Here is a 16,794-nt window from a genome sequence, read left to right as displayed (position 1 = left end):
AATCTCAGTACACTGTATTTCATATTTTAAGAACATTGGTTTTTCTCAATATTTTAAATTTTTTTGACAGACTGAAACTTTTAATTTCCATTTCCATCTTGTAAGTACATATCTGTTTATTGATTAGTAATGAGTGAGTCTCATCCACTAACTTAGGAATGCACGTCTGTGTTGTAAACTCGTAGCCTCTTGTGTACTCACATGTCTTAGAATGGGACTTGTTGTTGGTAGCTGATATCTTCCTGTGCACTCACTTGTTTGTGTTAGAGGAGGTCGTTGGCTCTGTCTCTCAGCTGTCGGCTGTCAGCTCACTCTCTTGCCAAAATGATCTCACATTTTAACTCTTAAGTATTCTTTCCTAAATTTCTTGTTAGTGCTACTTACATCATCTCATATGCAAATTACTTACTAGTGAATATTGTTTGAATTAAATTAATCACACCATAGAAAGTTTTATGAAGGTTTGTAAGGGACTCTATCGTTTCTTCACTCTAGTGCACAGCTGTCCTCCTCTCTCTTGCTGTTTACTAATTCCTCATTTTCTTTTCTTTTGTCAACCATTTCTCACTAACATAACATGTCCCAAAAAAGAAAGGTGCTCATAAGCATGCTCATTATTATTATGATTATAGTCACTTAATTTTTAATCTGTTGCTAATATTGAGAAACACTCAGACCTTGACAGGGTGGCCCATGGTTTGGTAGGCAACGCTTTCATTTCACACACAGAAAACTAACAAGCCAATGGGTCTGTTAAGGTATTAAAGTGTACTCTGGAGAAGAAGCTAAATGGCTACATAATTGAAAATATACAGTTTTTTGTAAAATAACATTAATATTTTGCTTACTGTAGGTAGTAGGTTGGTAGACAGCAACCACCCAGGGAGGTACTACCATCCTGCCAAGTGAGTGTAAAATGAAAGCCTGTAATTGTTTTACATGATGGTAGGATTGCTGGTGTCTTTTTTTCTGTCTCATGAACATGCAAGGTTTCAGGTATGTCTTGCTACTTCTACTTACACTTAGGTCACACTACACATACATGTACAAGCATATATATACACACCCCTCTGGGTTTTCTTCTATTTTCTTTCTAGTTCTTCTTCTTGTTTATTTCCTTTTATCTCCATGGGGAAGTGGAACAGAATTCTTCCTCCGTAAGCCATGCGTGTTGTAAGAGGCGACTAAAATGCCGGGAGCAAGGGGTTAGTAACCCCTTCTCCTGTATAAATTACTAAATTTGAAAAGAGAAACTTTTGTTTTTCTTTTTGGGCCACCCTGCCTCAGTGGGATACGGCCGGTTTATTGAAAGAAGAAAGATTTTGCTTACTACAAATGACTTCAGTTATTATTATAAATCTTGCTTCATACGAGCAAGGTACAAGAGTAGCATCACATCATTACTCACATGATATAAAATTATGACCCATGTGGTGCTCCAATAGGAAAACCTTGGATTTAAATAGGCTAAATCCATGGCCTCAAGGTTAAGTATTTTCACACTGAGAGTAGTTACAAGAGTGAAGTCTAATATGACTTAGGTTATCTGGCCAACATCACCACCAACTTTAATTTACTGCAAATGAATCACAAGGAAAAAGAAACACTGAATTAAGATGTGTCACAGCATGTGCAAGAGTTTACATCAGAATTTAAACATTTTACTGCACACATGTAAAGAATCAAGATTTAGAATGATTTTCAGATGTGTGGCAGTGTGCAGGTGCTGACTTTGAACAGCAGCATCATGTGAATAGGCTTGTGAACCTCTTCAAAAAAATTTGACAGGTACTACTACAATTTTGCAAGTTAAAAGTTACAGGCATGCCTTTCAGTTTATGCAAGATACATTTCACTTTGACATCTATAAATCCCAAGATTTAAACTAGTGTATGAGCACACATAAAGTAAGGAAAGACTGCAAGGAGGTTGGTCAAGAGGAGTGGTCTCAACACTGATTTTCGAAGGACACTCACTGGTAGAATGGGCATGTGACACCACCCACTGCCACTTGGACCCTTGGGTACTCCCTGAACGACTGGGCACAATGAGGCTTTGACACCCAACACTGCTACCTGAACCCTCAGGTACTCCCTGAAGGACTAGGCATGATGAGCCTTGACACCCAACACTGCCACCTGGATCCTTGGATACTCCATGATGGATTGGATGTGAAGAGGATTTAACACCAACCAAAGCATACTTCCAGAAAGCTACTCTCCCAGTGCGCCACACCCATATTAAAAGCGCCACATTTGACAGATGCTGTCTGTCAGAATAAACTCTGTTACATTGTCATGAATTTCTGCATTCTTGTCCTACTATGATGTACTGCCTGATTGCCTTTAGCATCCAATACTTGTCATTCTTTCAACTTTCTTTTTTATTCACTTCTAATGAGCTGAGCTTAAAACCTTAATAACCTTCTGTGAATAGTATTATTATTATTATTATTATGGTTACTAATGTTTATCACAGGTTACAGCTACTGCCTCATCATTGCTTTGTTAATAAATGATTATTCATCACAGTTCTTTTTGATCATTTTGTTATAAATTTATAGTGGTAGTAGAAAGACTTGGGTTGTGAATAAACATCCAAGTAAAGGTTCCATACTTGTGGATCTCCGTCTTTGATCAAACTTTCACCAATGGTTGTATGTCTGTTCTGTCAACCTAATTATGGTGGGTAAGTGTATAATGTTGATGGAGCTCCTTGGTGATCACTCGCTTTGCTTCAGTGGCTTGCACACTTGTTATTCTGTCATAATATCAGACAGCAGTATATTGTTACTTACAGGGCCCACACTCAATATTGATTGTAACACAGACATATTAAATCTATGTGCCTCTGGCAAGACACTGATAGTGTGAAAGATGGTGAGAGTGTTTCTTTTTTGGGTCATCTTGCCTCAGGTGGAAGAAGGCGAGTGTGTTTAGAAAAAATTAATATCTTTTAAACACACCTTTGACTAGAGTAATACTCCTCTGTGAATTTTTATATTTGAGAACAGTAGCACTTGTTCCATGTACATTGACATCATTGATGAAAAATCTGCTTTTATCAATCTTAATTAAAAGGTATCATTCATGAGATCATTACATTTCTCAATAACATTACAGTGACACTATTTGTCACGTATTAGTGCTCAGAAAGAAACTCCAAATTTACAAAAACTTAAAAAGCTTAAGCAGTGTGTACTAAAAGTTGTGCAAAGTATCACTGAAGGTTTTCAATTTTAACTTTTTTTTTTTTAAAACATTGACCATCTCCCACTGAGGCAGGGGAAGGATGACCTGAAAAAGAAGCACTTTCACCATCATTCACACTATCACTATCTTGCCAGAGGAGTGCAGATATAACAGTTCAGATGTCTCTCCAAACTGCAAATATCTCTAACCCCTCCTTTAGAGTGCAGGCACTGTACTTTTATCATCCTTAAATGAGGATGCCCTGATCTTTCCCCAGGCCCTGGATAACCCCTAGGGGTCAAAAATTCAGGAGAGGGCATTCCTTCATATCCTCCAATTATGCCGTTACAATTTTCCACTGGCTTCCGCAAGTTCTCCATCACCTTCTACTGTTATGTTTGAGTATAGTGGCCTTACTCACCACTAGTATAATTCCACAATTATGTTTCATAGTACAGCTTTTAAATGGCTATTTATTATGTGACTGCTTACCCATACCCTGGTTCATGCACTGCAACATTATGTCTGTCACTACTTGCACTTCCTCAATGCACTAACCCCTCTATACTCCAGCACATCACAATACCCTCATAGTGACACTCACACCTCTGCATTGTGAGGAATGCACCTGCATTATATTATCCTCACTGATCAATAGAAGGAGCTACAAGACAAGGTAGTTTGTACTAAAATACTAGAGACTTCAAAAACTTTACGATAGTCTAAACATTGAAGATGAACTTAGATCAGAATAGGATATCACAATTAATTAGTTCCTTTGCAAACTATACTTTATTTCCTCATAATTATTATTATTATTAGTATTGCTATTACCATTACACTACTAATAATACCGTATTTCGTGGCTTATAAGACATGATTTATAAGACTTGTTTGAGTTTGAAGAGCTCAGCATAGGACATATCTGGGGGAGCTACAGCTCACCTCACACCACAAACTTATAACTCCCATCACTGACCTTCAGTTTATAGGATGCAGGATGGTTTTTGGAGACATTTTATGGAAAAAATGCGTCTAATAAGCTGCGAATTACGGTATTCATGGGAATGCTAAATCTGTAAAGGTCATACAGCACTTGGAAGAATGGGAGGTAATCGTGTTTGATCCAAGGAAGGGGAGGTCAGATCCAGTTCCTTGAATCAAGAGCCCCCATCAGCATCAAAGAACTGGCCTTGCATCATATACTGCCCACTATCACAGCCACTGACTAGTACCACTCCCTGCAGCCTGGTACTGTGGACACTGAAATAGACTGGTGGGCCAAGTATTATGTGTCGTGCGGCCAGTCTGAGCGTGCTGGGGCCTACTTCTCCAAAGGGTGAGTTGAATCGTGATTTAATTGCAGTGATGCAGTTTATTTTGCAAAGTAGAGATACAGTGGACCCCCGCTTAACGATCACCTCCCAATGCGACCAATTATGTAAGTGTATTTATGTAAGTGCGTTTGTACGTGTATGTTTGGGGGTCTGAAATGGACTAACCTACTTCACAATATTCCTTATGGGAACAAATTCGGTCAGTACTGGCACCTGAACATACTTCTGGAATGAAAAAATATAGTTAACCGGGGGTCCACTGTATGTTACAGTTTTTGAACTATAGTGTCGGCATGACAGTGATGGAGTGAGTGATGATGAAAGTATTTCTTCTTTTTTGGCTTACCCTACCTAAGTGAGCAACAGTTGATATTACTAAAAAAAACTAGTAGCTTATGAGTAAAGAACTGTAAATATACTGTCAAACCTCAAATTTTGAATTTGTAAATTCTTTTCTTTTAACAAACCAGCTGTATCCCACTGAAGCAGGGTGCCCCAAAAAGAAAAACAAAAGTTTATCTTTTAAACTTTAGTAATGTATACAGGAAAAGGGGTTACTAGCCCCTTGCTCCCGAATTTGTAAATACGTATACATAATTGTGGGGAATGGGTGGTAATCAGGGTTAATTGAAGGAAGGGAAGGCACCTATAATTCCTTAGAATAAGAATCCTTTACTTGTATTCCTTCCTTGAAAGGAAATAACTTCTTAGATTTGTTCCTTTTTTTTTTAAAGCACTTGCCATCTCCCACTGAGGTAGGATGACCTAGAAAAAAAAAAGAACTTTAGTTTTTACATGTGGTAATTTATACAGAGAAGTTGTTACTAGCTTTTCACTCCAGACTTTTTTATCACCTCTAACAAAACTCATGGATTACAGAGGAAGGATTCTTTTCCACATCCCCATTCAGATTTTTAGACTTATGTTATGGACAGATATCTTCTACTGTACAGTACATTAAAAATCTTCCAAACAATATTTTTCTATGTTACTTTGTTATTACAAGTGTTCTGTTATTGAAAGATGGCAGTGTCAGGCATTTAATTCTTACAGATTGTTTGTGTTAAAATGTATGAATGTGAAACAGGTAGTAGGTCAGTAGACAGCAATCATTCAGGGAGGCACTACCATCCTCTCAGATGACTGTGAACTGGAAACTTGCTAAAGTTTGAAACTGGCAGGGTTGCTGTCTTTTCTTTATATCTTATGATAATGTAAGATGACAGGCTGATTTTACAAGCCTCTACTTATATTCATTATACACATACCTATACAGTGGTACCCTGAGTTTCGTACAGCTCCCAACTCAAACAGTTATGTAAGTCTATTATTTTAAGTGCTTTTGTAAGTGTATTTTTGGGGGTCTGAAACAGACTAATCTAATTTACATTATTCCTTATGGGAACAAATTCGTTCGATAACGACACTCGAACAGCCTTCTGGAACGAATTATGGATGAAGCTCGGGTTACCACTGTATTTTCGTATGTGCTTCTTAATAGCTCTTAGCCCTGTAATGCAGTATTTTTTCCAGCTTAGGAAGCTGAAAAATATTACTGTATTACAGTGTCCCTAGAGTATGGTCTGAGACTGGGCTCCAGTGTAGGTAATGCTCAGAACCACTAACAGTTTATTATTATTATTATTAAAGATTTGTTGGTATTCTCCTGGCCCGGGCCTTTTCCAAGTGGTGGCCCGGCCTTGGCTCCCTCTTTAGGGAGTGTCTGAGACCGAAGTCTCCCATGGGAGGAGGCACAAATACCTCCTCATCTTTGGGACCAATTGTCCCCAGGCCTAGCCACAAGCTAGGCCTCTCTGGTCTGCCATCCCCGCCCCAAGGGGGCTAATGGGAATGACAGTCTTGTGAGCTGCAAGCTCCGGCTCAGGCACCTACCCTACCCTAGAAGGGTTAGGCATGGTATCGATCACCACTAACAGTTGCTGACTAAACTTTCTTCCATCAGGTATGAGAAGCTTGAAGTGTTAGCAGGAGCACTAGAAGACGAGTCTAGATTCTCTGGCTTCAAGGATCTGGTGGATATTGTGCCCTTGTTTCGAGGACATGGCAGTCATGCGCAAGAGGTTGGAGAGTTTAAGGTTAGTGTATGGCAGTCATTTGGGAGTAGAAATGTCAGCAGATAGGTCTGTGAAAGATGAAGTGAACCATAGTATAGATGAGGGGAAAAGTGGGTGGTGTATGGAGGCATTTGTGGAGACAGAGCTTTATCCATGAAGGCAAAAAAGGAGAATATACCAGGGTATAATGGTGCAAACACTTTTATATGGGTGATAGGCATGGGATTTAAACATTGCAACAGGGAGGAGGCTGGAGGAAGTTGAGAGATCAAGTGTGAGAGTAATATGTGATGTGAATATTATGCATAAAATTCAGTGTAAAAATTAAAAGACAGAATGGGGTTTGAGGATGGAGCAGAATAGGATGTATAAATCTAGGGCAAAACAAAGAATAAATATGATTGGTCCCAGGAAGAATTGGAGGGGGTTCAGGAGGGCTTGAGCATCTAGCAGGCTTGTGCAAAAATTTTAGGTCGGAGTGAGTGAAGATGATTGGTCTTTTATTTCTTAACATGCTGTTGGAGTGTGAGTAAGTTAATATTTGTGAAGGGATTCAGGGGAAACTGACTGAGTGGACTTAGAGATAGGAAGAACAGTGCCTGCATTCTGAAGGAGAGGTGGGAATGCCGTATTTCAGAAGGCCATTTTAATTGTGATATCTGCAAACTTCTGACAAAACAGCTATTGAATGAGTAATGGTGAATATTTCCTTTTTGGGATCACCCTACCTCAATGAGAGATGGTTGGCGAGTTCAAACAATTTATGTAGTTTGCTCAAATACATCAACAAGCCTTTTGCTTTCTTCCATCTCAGGGAACTTTCCGAGTGTACCCACTATCTCCCGACGACTCAGAGGAACCACCTCTGATCCTGGATGGATTCCCTTCTCCGAGCCCGCAAGAAGTGGTAGCTCGGGTGTATGTTGTACTTGGACAGGACCTGGCACCCAAGGATGCTGGGGGCTCCTCTGATCCCTACATTGTAGTCAAGCTTGGCAAGATGATGAAGACCTCCAAAGATAATTACAGACCCAATACCCTCAATCCACTATTTGGAGAGTGAGTATTAGGGAAAGAAGAGTAGGAAGAAAGAGGAAGATTATTGGGTGGAATGGGGGAGGAGAGAGAGAAGTAGGAAAGAATAAGAGAGAGCAGAAAAGGAAAGAATTATTGAGAGAGTTACCATTATTGTCAAATTGATTCTTCTAGAGGATTTGTTGTACACAAATAGATTAATTAAATAAAATTCAAACTACATTGCTTTCCCTTATGTTCCATCAACTTGTTAAGGCTATCCATTCATTTCAGTACAATGAATTCATGAATATATAGTATTTACTAGCAAATCAGAATTTGTAATTAGAGTTAATGCAGTTAATACTTTGACTATGTCAAGAATCACATTACAGTCTTCCAGTAACTTATTTTTTCAATTTTATTAGAGTGTTTGAGGTTGCTGGAACATTGCCTCTGCACAAGGATCTCTTGGTGCAGGTGTGGGACCGTGATCTTATTACATCAGATGATCTCATTGGTGAGACAACCATAGACTTGGAGAACCGCTACTTAACCCGCCACCGAGCTACAATTGGTCTTCCTCGACAATATCATGTGTGAGTAGCAAATTTACAATTTTGATTTGTTAAATACAAAGAAAGCCACTATCATGCCGGGGCATTTCGGACAGGCCCGGTGGCCTGGTGGCTAAAGCTCCCGCTTCACACACAGAGGGCCCGGGTTCGATTCCCGGCGGGTGGAAACATTTCGACAAGTTTCCTTACACCTGTTGTCCTGTTCACCTAGCAGCAAATAGGTACCTGGGTGTTAGTCGACTGGTGTGGGTCGCATCCTGGGGGACAAGATTAAGGACCCCAATGGAAATAAGTTAGACAGTCCTCGATGACGCACTGACTTTCTTGGGTTATCCTGGGTGGCTAACCCTCCGGGGTTAAAAATCCGAACGAAATCTTATCTTATCTTACATAATAACAGCTTAAGTCTAGACAAGAAAAGAGTAGTTAACTTTTTAATAAATCTTCATTTTGTCTTAATACTAATGTGAGGTAGTCGATGCGGAGGTTTATAAGAATAATAATCTTGAAGTTGCACGTAATAAAGAATCATAATGTCAATATAAACTTTATTCTTAGTACATAAAAATGAGTCATAAGTCAGTGTTATTGTATCTTCATATCGTGGTGTTTCTCACTGCCTACAGCACAACACTCTTCCTTTTCAGTATCTTAAATTTTTCTCAATTTGTTGTACAAGAATTAGACAAAAATATATTAAACCTGATATCAACATTTCTTAAAACACTAATTCAAAGATTTTTTTTCTACATGCAGTAATTTTTTTTTTTTTTTCAAATATATTCATATATGATATTTCATGTTTTCTCATTCATATTTGTTCCCAGTTTTGCTGGTATATTATTTACTTTTTATCCTAAAACACAGGAGCGGAGGCAATAAGTGGAGAGACATTGAACTCCCAACAGAGATTCTGAAGAAGGCTGCCCATCTGAGGAACCTGGAAGGACCTGTGTGGCAATCCCAGCCTCTCAGCCTCACCCTTTCTGGAGTCCAATACTCCCTCACAGACTTTGGTAACAAGATCCCTTTGTCTAATGTTTAACTAAATGTACTACCCTTCAGTGGAGATTCCAGTGGAGGTGAAGGGCTTTTGATCTAAAGAATTAGAACTTTTAGTACTGTCCTTGTCTTTGGATTGAATCCAGTTGCCTCCCATTTCCTTGACACTGTATGATACCTACGAGTTTATCACTTGCTACACGAATGTAATAATAACTAAATGTATAATTAGTAACTCAGAGATTTCCACTAAGAGAATCCTGCCACAGTTACCTCACCAGGAGAATGGGAGACAATCAGATTCAATTTAAGGAAAGGGAGATTATATACTTTCAATTCTTTGGATCAAGTCCCTCACCAGCATCATGGCATTTCTGCATGAGACTGCAAGTAAGAGAATGAAGTTTGAGCATGAGGATAAGTACAAGAATGAGAGGATTAGAATATAGTTATAAGAGATAAATGTAGGAAAAATTAACAAGAAAGCTGAAAGGGACTTGTATATCTCCAGAGCCACCCGATAGTGTACTGCCCCCAACAGTTGGAGATTCTAAAGAGAGGCTGGCTCTCTATGTGCTGCACAAGGCCATGCCTCTCGTCCCTGAGCATGTCGAGACCAGGGTTCTGATGCACCCAGCTCATCCAGGCCTGCCGCAAGGTCAACTGAAGCTCTGGGTCGACATCTACCCATTCACCAAGGATCCATTACCCACAGCAGTTGATATTACACCCCGCCAAGCACACAAGTAAGTTTAGACATTGAACTTGCAATGTTTCCAATGCTGTGTGGCAGCCATACATTAATAAATTTATTATGGTTGTTCATTTGTTTTAAAGCCTGGTGACTGTATGAGGGGTTATTAAGGTTGCATTTCACCTGTGTCCCACCAGTCATGAATACTTTCATCCCTAAAATAAAGATAAGAGTAAATTCTTCATTCATACACACAGAATTATGTACTTTGTCTATACCCTGTCATACAGGATGGTTTTTGTCATACTCCATCATGGAGGATGTTTTTTTCAGCCATATTCCATCTTAGAAGATGATTTTTCTATTATATTCCATCATGGAAGATCTTTCCTGTCATACTTCTTCTTTACCACTTTCTCTCTCTCCCCTCCCTCAGGTACGTTCTGCGGATAGTGGTGTACAATGTGTTTGAGGCACCACTGCAGGAGACCAGCTTTGTGGGTGGAGAGAAGATGAGTGATGTTTATGTCAAGGGTTGGCTTCAGGGTACTACCAATGTCCAGAAGACTGACATCCATTACAGGTATGCTTGGCTGAAATCTTGAATTTCACATAGATAAATAGTGATACTGAAGTGTGAATGATGAGTGATTCTTTTTCAGGTCACCCTGCTTTGTTGGGAGGCAGCCAGTGTGTTAAAAAAAATAGTAGAGATGTTGTGTTTAAAAATAACAAAAAAGGCACAATACCGTGACTGGAACGATACACTACCTCTTCTTCTACTACTACTACTACAACTACTGATGAAATTAAGACACATGTGCGGCGTCTGGTTGTCTTTGTTGTGGACATTTCACCATCCAGTGGCTGGCTGGATGGTGAAACGTCTACGATGGGGATGCCCGGGTGTTGTGCATGTGTCTTAATTTCATCTTGTCGGTATTATATACAATTCTTGTACTACTACTACTACTACTACCACCTCTTCCTGCCTATATATAGCCGTCCTGCTCCACCTCTGGTTAGTGTGACTTTGTCAATGGTCCAAGTCGGACTGAAACGTCGTCGTAAGCTTCTCTCTTTTATGTGCGGGTTGTTTGTGTATGTTGTGTTTAAGATCAATTCTAGGCTGTATGAAAGATACACTTGATGTACCTTTGATGAGTTTCGAGAGTCTTACTATTCTCGGAGCCCAGCCATGGGCCAGGCTCCCAATAAGAGTCAAGCACCAGGATAGGGGTCATTGAGATGGTTTGGTTGTTTAGAAAAGATGGACAAGGTAGGGTAAATCTTGGTGGGGGATGGCCGGTTTGTTAAAAACTAAGTGTGAAAGTGGATCCTTGAAAGGCTTTTAATTTGACTTGTTGAAAGAGTTTTTAATTAGAGACAGGTTTCTTTTGAGTGAAAATAATAATTCATTGGTCTGTCAGCCTGTTTTTAATCCTACATAATCTATTTTTGTATTGTGTGTTTCAGTAAGAGCCTGAAGCTTAAAGACTGACAGTTGGCAAATACTACATAGTTGTATTGGTTGATTAACCAAATTCACTCTACACTTGTTTTATCTCTATACATATGTATAGAAAAATGTTATAACCTTTTAAGATGCATGGACGGAGATGGTAACTTCAATTGGCGTTTGGTGTACGACCTTAAGATGATGGAGGCTGAGCAAGTAATGGTGGTGGAGCACAAGGAACACCCCTGGAGCCTCCATACCACTGAGCAGCGACGACCTCCTCAGCTCACTCTCCAGCTCTGGGACAATGACCTCATTCTTAGGGATGACTACCTTAGTATGTATAACCAAATGGTTTTAGATAGCTAATTTTGTTTTAAGACTTACCAACAAAACTGTGCATATCCTGCATTCTAATAATCCAACTGAACAACCTTTGTTCAGTTGGATTATTATTACCATCAAAACTAAGCATTAAACCCACAAGGGTCATGTTCAGTTGGAGATTTAACAGTTTTGGGTTTCATGTTTACCTCTTCAAATATTCCTGGGTACTTTCGCATCCTGAGATAACATCTTCATATCAGCCTCTGATGCTAGATGTGGTCTTACTGATATATATTACTGTCTCAATTCACACAACACAGTTTTTGTTCTTACTGTTATTAATATTGTTATGGAGAAGTGCTAAATTTGTTAAGAGTGCCTGTGATTTAATAAAATTTCATCCAAGGAAGAAGAGATCAGCTTAAACTCCTTGGATCAACATCCCTTTGCCTTGATTTTTCTAGAATTGTCAATTGTAATTAGTCACTTTCTTTTTTTGGGGGGGGTTATCCTAGGTAATTTATATGTCACTATGTATGATAATTGTACATATATGGACCTGTACCTAAATAAACTTACTTGACAAATTGATCAACATACAGTATTTGTAATGCAGGTGAGATGACACTGGACTTGTGTCGCCTGCCCAAACCTGCCAAGTCTGTGGGTGGTGTAGGACCATCACAAGTGCCGCAGATGATGGGCGATGGTGATGCTAATAGTGTGGCTATCACAATGTTGGATGACCACACCAACTCCATCAACCTGTTTGAGGCTAAGAGGATTTATGGGTTCTATCCCTTCACTCGTATCGTGGAAGGCAGAACTGAGATCGCTGTGAGTTTTCATGTTATGAACTTAACCTTTTGCAGTTACCTGCATAAGAAATTATAGGTCTAATTTTTAAGTAGCCTTTAAGCATTAGGATTAGTTTACTTGAAATGGACTGCATACTAGTGGCTTTCTTTTGCACTTAATAAAGTTTTATTACATGTAAACAGCATTATGTGTACTTACTACATAAAAACTGAAATTTGAATAAGATTTATACATTCTGAAGGCAAGAGAGGTGAAGGTGAGGAACAGGGTAATGACAATGATATTCAAACTTATTATAGATGTTTTTTGTATAATACCAAAATTTCCCCAATTTTTAGATATTTGTGGTTTAAATTTGATAACTGATAGGAAGGTTGTGGGATAGATGTAAATGGGTGAGGATGTGACAGAAAATTATATAGCAGATTAAAATTACCTACATGTGGTATTATACATAAGTTACTTAAGAACTTCTGCTAGAGCAGATTTGATCTTTGAGTGCTGAGGCACATACCCCTCTTGAAGTGTTAATAATACAGTGAACAATATTAAGTATTGCAGCAGTATGACATTCTTTCACAGAATATCATCCTAAGCACAGCATATTATAATTTTACTTCTGTTTCCAGGGCAAGATAGAAATGGAAATGGAAGTACTAACAGAAGAAGAGTCTAAACTACGTCCAGCAGGCCAAGGACGGGATGAACCTAACATGAATCCTAAATTAGCTGAACCTGAGTGAGTTACTGGTATACTTTTGTGTACAATACTAGGGAACTAGTGATATGTGTGCAGATATATTATAAGAAATCCATAACTGTTAAAAAAAAAACTGAGGCAATGAATATAATACAGTTTAAGCTAAACTGTATCCCCAACCTTGTATCATTCAGCTTCACATTTTTTTTTTTTTTTTTCAACAAGTCGGCCATCTCCCACCGAGGCAGGGTGACCCAAAAAAGAAAGAAAATCCCCAAAAAGAAAATACTTTCATCATCATTCAACACTTTCACCACACTCACACATTATCACTGTTTTTGCAGAGGTGCTCAGAATACAACAGTTTAGAAGCATACACATATAAAGATACACAACATATCCCTCCAAACTGCCAATATCCCAAACCCCTCCTTTAAAGTGCAGGCATTGTACTTCCCATTTCCAGGACTCAAGTCCGACTATATGAAAATAACCGGTTTCCCTGAATCCCTTCACTAAATATTACCCTGCTCACACTCCAACAGATCGTCAGGTCCCAAGTACCATTTGTCTCCATTCACTCCTATCTAACATGCTCACGCACGCTTGCTGGAAGTCCAAGCCCCTTACCCACAAAACCTCTTTTACCCCCTCTCTCCAACCCTTTCGAGGACGACCCCTACCCCTCCTTCCTTCCCCTATAGATTTATATGCTTTCCATGTCATTCTACTTTGATCCATTCTCTCTAAATGACCAAACCACCTCAACAACCCCTCTTCTACCCTCTGACTAATACTTTTATTAACTCCACACCTTTTCCTAATTTCCACACTCCGAATTTTCTGCATAATATTTACACCACACATTGCCCTTAAACAGGACATCTCCACTGCCTCCAACCATCTCCTCACTGCTGCATTTACCACCTAAGCTTCACACCCATATAAGAGTGTTGGTACTACTATACTTTCATACATTCCCTTCTTTGCCTCCATAGATAACGTTTTTTGACTCCACATATACCTCAACGCACCACTCACCTTTTTTCCCTCATCAATTCTATGATTAACCTCATCCTTCATAAATCCATCCGCCGACATGTCAACTCCCAAGTATCTGAAAACATTCACTTCTTCCATACTCCTCCTCCCCAATTTGATATCCAATTTTTCTTTATCTAAATCATTTGATACCCTCATTACCTTACTCTTTTTATGTTCACTTTCAACTTTCTACCTTTACACACATTCCCAAACTCATCCACTAACCTTTGCAATTTTTCTTTAGAATCTCCCATAAGCACAGTATCATCAGCAAAAAGTAACTGTGTCAATTCCCATTTTGAATTTGATTCCCCATAATTTAATCCCACCCCTCTCCCGAACACCTTAGCATTTACTTACTTTACAACCCCCTCTATAAATATATTAAACAACCATGGTGACATAACACATCCCTGTCTAAGACCTACTTTTACTGGGAAGTAGTCTCCCTCTCTTCTACACACCCTAACCTGAGCCTCACTATCCTCATAAAAACTCTTTACAGCATTTAATAACTTACCACCTATTCCATATACTTGCAACATCTGCCACATTGCTCCTCTATCCACTCTATCATATGCCTTTTCTAAATCCATAAATGCAATAAAAACTTCCCTACCTTTATCTAAATACTGTTCACCTATATGCTTCAATGTAAACACTTGATCTACACATCCCCTACCCACTCTGAAACCTCCTTGCTTATCCGCAATCCTACATTCTGTCTTACCTCTAGTTCTCTCAATTATAACCCTACCGTACACTTTTCCTGGTATACTCAGTAAACTTATTCCTCTATAATTTTTACAGTCTCTTTTGTCCCCTTTCCCTTTATATAAAGGGACTATACATGCTCTCTGCCAATCCCTAGGTACCTTCCACTCTTTCATACATTTATTAAACAAAAGTACCAACCACTCCAACACTATATCCCCCCCTGCTTTTAACATTTCTGTCATGATCCCATCAGTTCCAGCTGCTTTACCCCCTTTCATTCTACGTAATGCCTCACGTACCTCCCCCACACTTACATTCTGCTCTTCTTCACTCCTAAAAGATGGTATACCTCCCTGACCAGTGCATGAAATTACTGCCTCTCTTTCTTCCTTAACATTTAAAAGTTCCTCAAAATATTCTCGCCAACTACCTAATACCTCCATCTCTCCATCCACTACTCCCCTACTCTGTTTTTAACTGACAAATCCATACTTTCCCTAGGCTTTCTTAACTTGTTTAACTCACTCCAAAATTTTTTCTTATTTTCATTAAAATTTCTTGACAGTGCCTCTCCCACTCTATCATCTGCTCTCCTTTTGCACTCTCTCACCACTCTCTTCACCTTTCTTTTACTCTCCATATACTCTGCTCTTCTTATAACACTTCTGCTTTGTAAAAACCTCTCGTAAGCTACCTTTTTCTCTTTTATCACACCCTTTACTTCATCATTCCACCAATCACTCCTCTTTCCTCCTACCCCTACCCTCCTATAACCACAAACTTCTGCCCCACATTCTAATACTGCATTTTTAAAACTATTCCAACCCTCTTCAACCCCCCCACTACTCATCTTTGCACTAGCCCACCTTTCTGCCAATAGTCGCTTATATCTCACCCGAACTTCCTCCTCCCTTAGTTTATACACTTTCACCTCCCTCTTACTTGTTGCCACCTTCCTCTTTTCCCATCTACTTCTTACTCTAACTGTAGCTACAGCTAAATAATGATCCGATATATCAGTTGCCCTCTATAAACATGTACATCCTGGAGCCTACCCATTAACCTTTTATCCACCAATACATAAACTAATAAACTACTTTCATTACATGCTACATCATACCTTGTATATTTATTTATCCTCTTTTTCATAAAATATGTATTACTTATTACCAAATCTCTTTCTACACATAGCTCAATTAAAGGCTCCCCAAATTTACCTACTACTCCCTCCATAACATTTTTACCCACTTTAACATTGAAATCCCCAACCACCATTACTCTCACACTTGATTCAAAATTCCCCATGCATTCACTCAACATTTCCCAAAATCTCTCTCTCTCCTCTACACTTCTCTCTTCTCCAGGTGCATACACACTTATTATAACCCACTTTTCACATCCAATCTTTATTTTACTCCACATAATCCTTGAATTAATACATTTATAGTCCCTCTTTTCCTGCCATAGCTTATCCTTCAACATTATTGCTACTCCTTCTTTAGCTCTAACTCTATTTGAAACCCCTGACCTAATCCCATTTATTCCTCTCCATTGAAACTCTCCCACCCCCTTCAGCTTTGTTTCACTTAAAGCCAGGACATATACAGGATCATATTTCCTCTCCCACTTAGCCAAAACCTACCATATGCTTTCCTTTTCTCATATTTTCACATCCATACCAGGCACAAGAACATGTAATTGGACTCGTGTCCCAGGCATGTCAAGGTCCTAGATAATAGAGGCAGATACTGAGGCAAGGATTGTTGTATAAGAGTATGTATGCTGTACAGCAGCATACACACTCTTATATAATAACCTTGGTGGCTTTCTGATTCGT

The 16,794-nt window shown here is 39.1% G+C and overlaps 1 protein-coding gene across 9 annotated transcripts in view; it reads left to right on the top strand.

Annotated features, from left to right (window-relative positions):
- Positions 1–16,794, top strand: part of LOC128702808 (myoferlin) — a 138,323-nt gene that overhangs the window by 102,837 nt on the left and 18,692 nt on the right. For all 9 annotated transcript variants that reach the window (XM_070102017.1, XM_070102016.1, XM_070102015.1 and 6 more), the window contains 10 exons: positions 4,439–4,530; positions 6,492–6,624; positions 7,418–7,662; positions 8,046–8,216; positions 9,063–9,211; positions 9,709–9,943; positions 10,328–10,474; positions 11,497–11,687; positions 12,294–12,514; positions 13,126–13,235. In XM_070102017.1, the coding sequence (XP_069958118.1) occupies positions 4,439–4,530; positions 6,492–6,624; positions 7,418–7,662; positions 8,046–8,216; positions 9,063–9,211; positions 9,709–9,943; positions 10,328–10,474; positions 11,497–11,687; positions 12,294–12,514; positions 13,126–13,235 (1,694 nt within the window). The remainder of the gene's footprint in view (positions 1–4,438; positions 4,531–6,491; positions 6,625–7,417; positions 7,663–8,045; positions 8,217–9,062; positions 9,212–9,708; positions 9,944–10,327; positions 10,475–11,496; positions 11,688–12,293; positions 12,515–13,125; positions 13,236–16,794) is intronic.

This window comes from Cherax quadricarinatus, chromosome 79 (genome assembly GCF_038502225.1).
Source record: "Cherax quadricarinatus isolate ZL_2023a chromosome 79, ASM3850222v1, whole genome shotgun sequence".
NCBI lineage: Eukaryota > Metazoa > Arthropoda > Malacostraca > Decapoda > Parastacidae > Cherax > Cherax quadricarinatus.
This window is presented reverse-complemented; position numbering and strand designations above follow the sequence as displayed.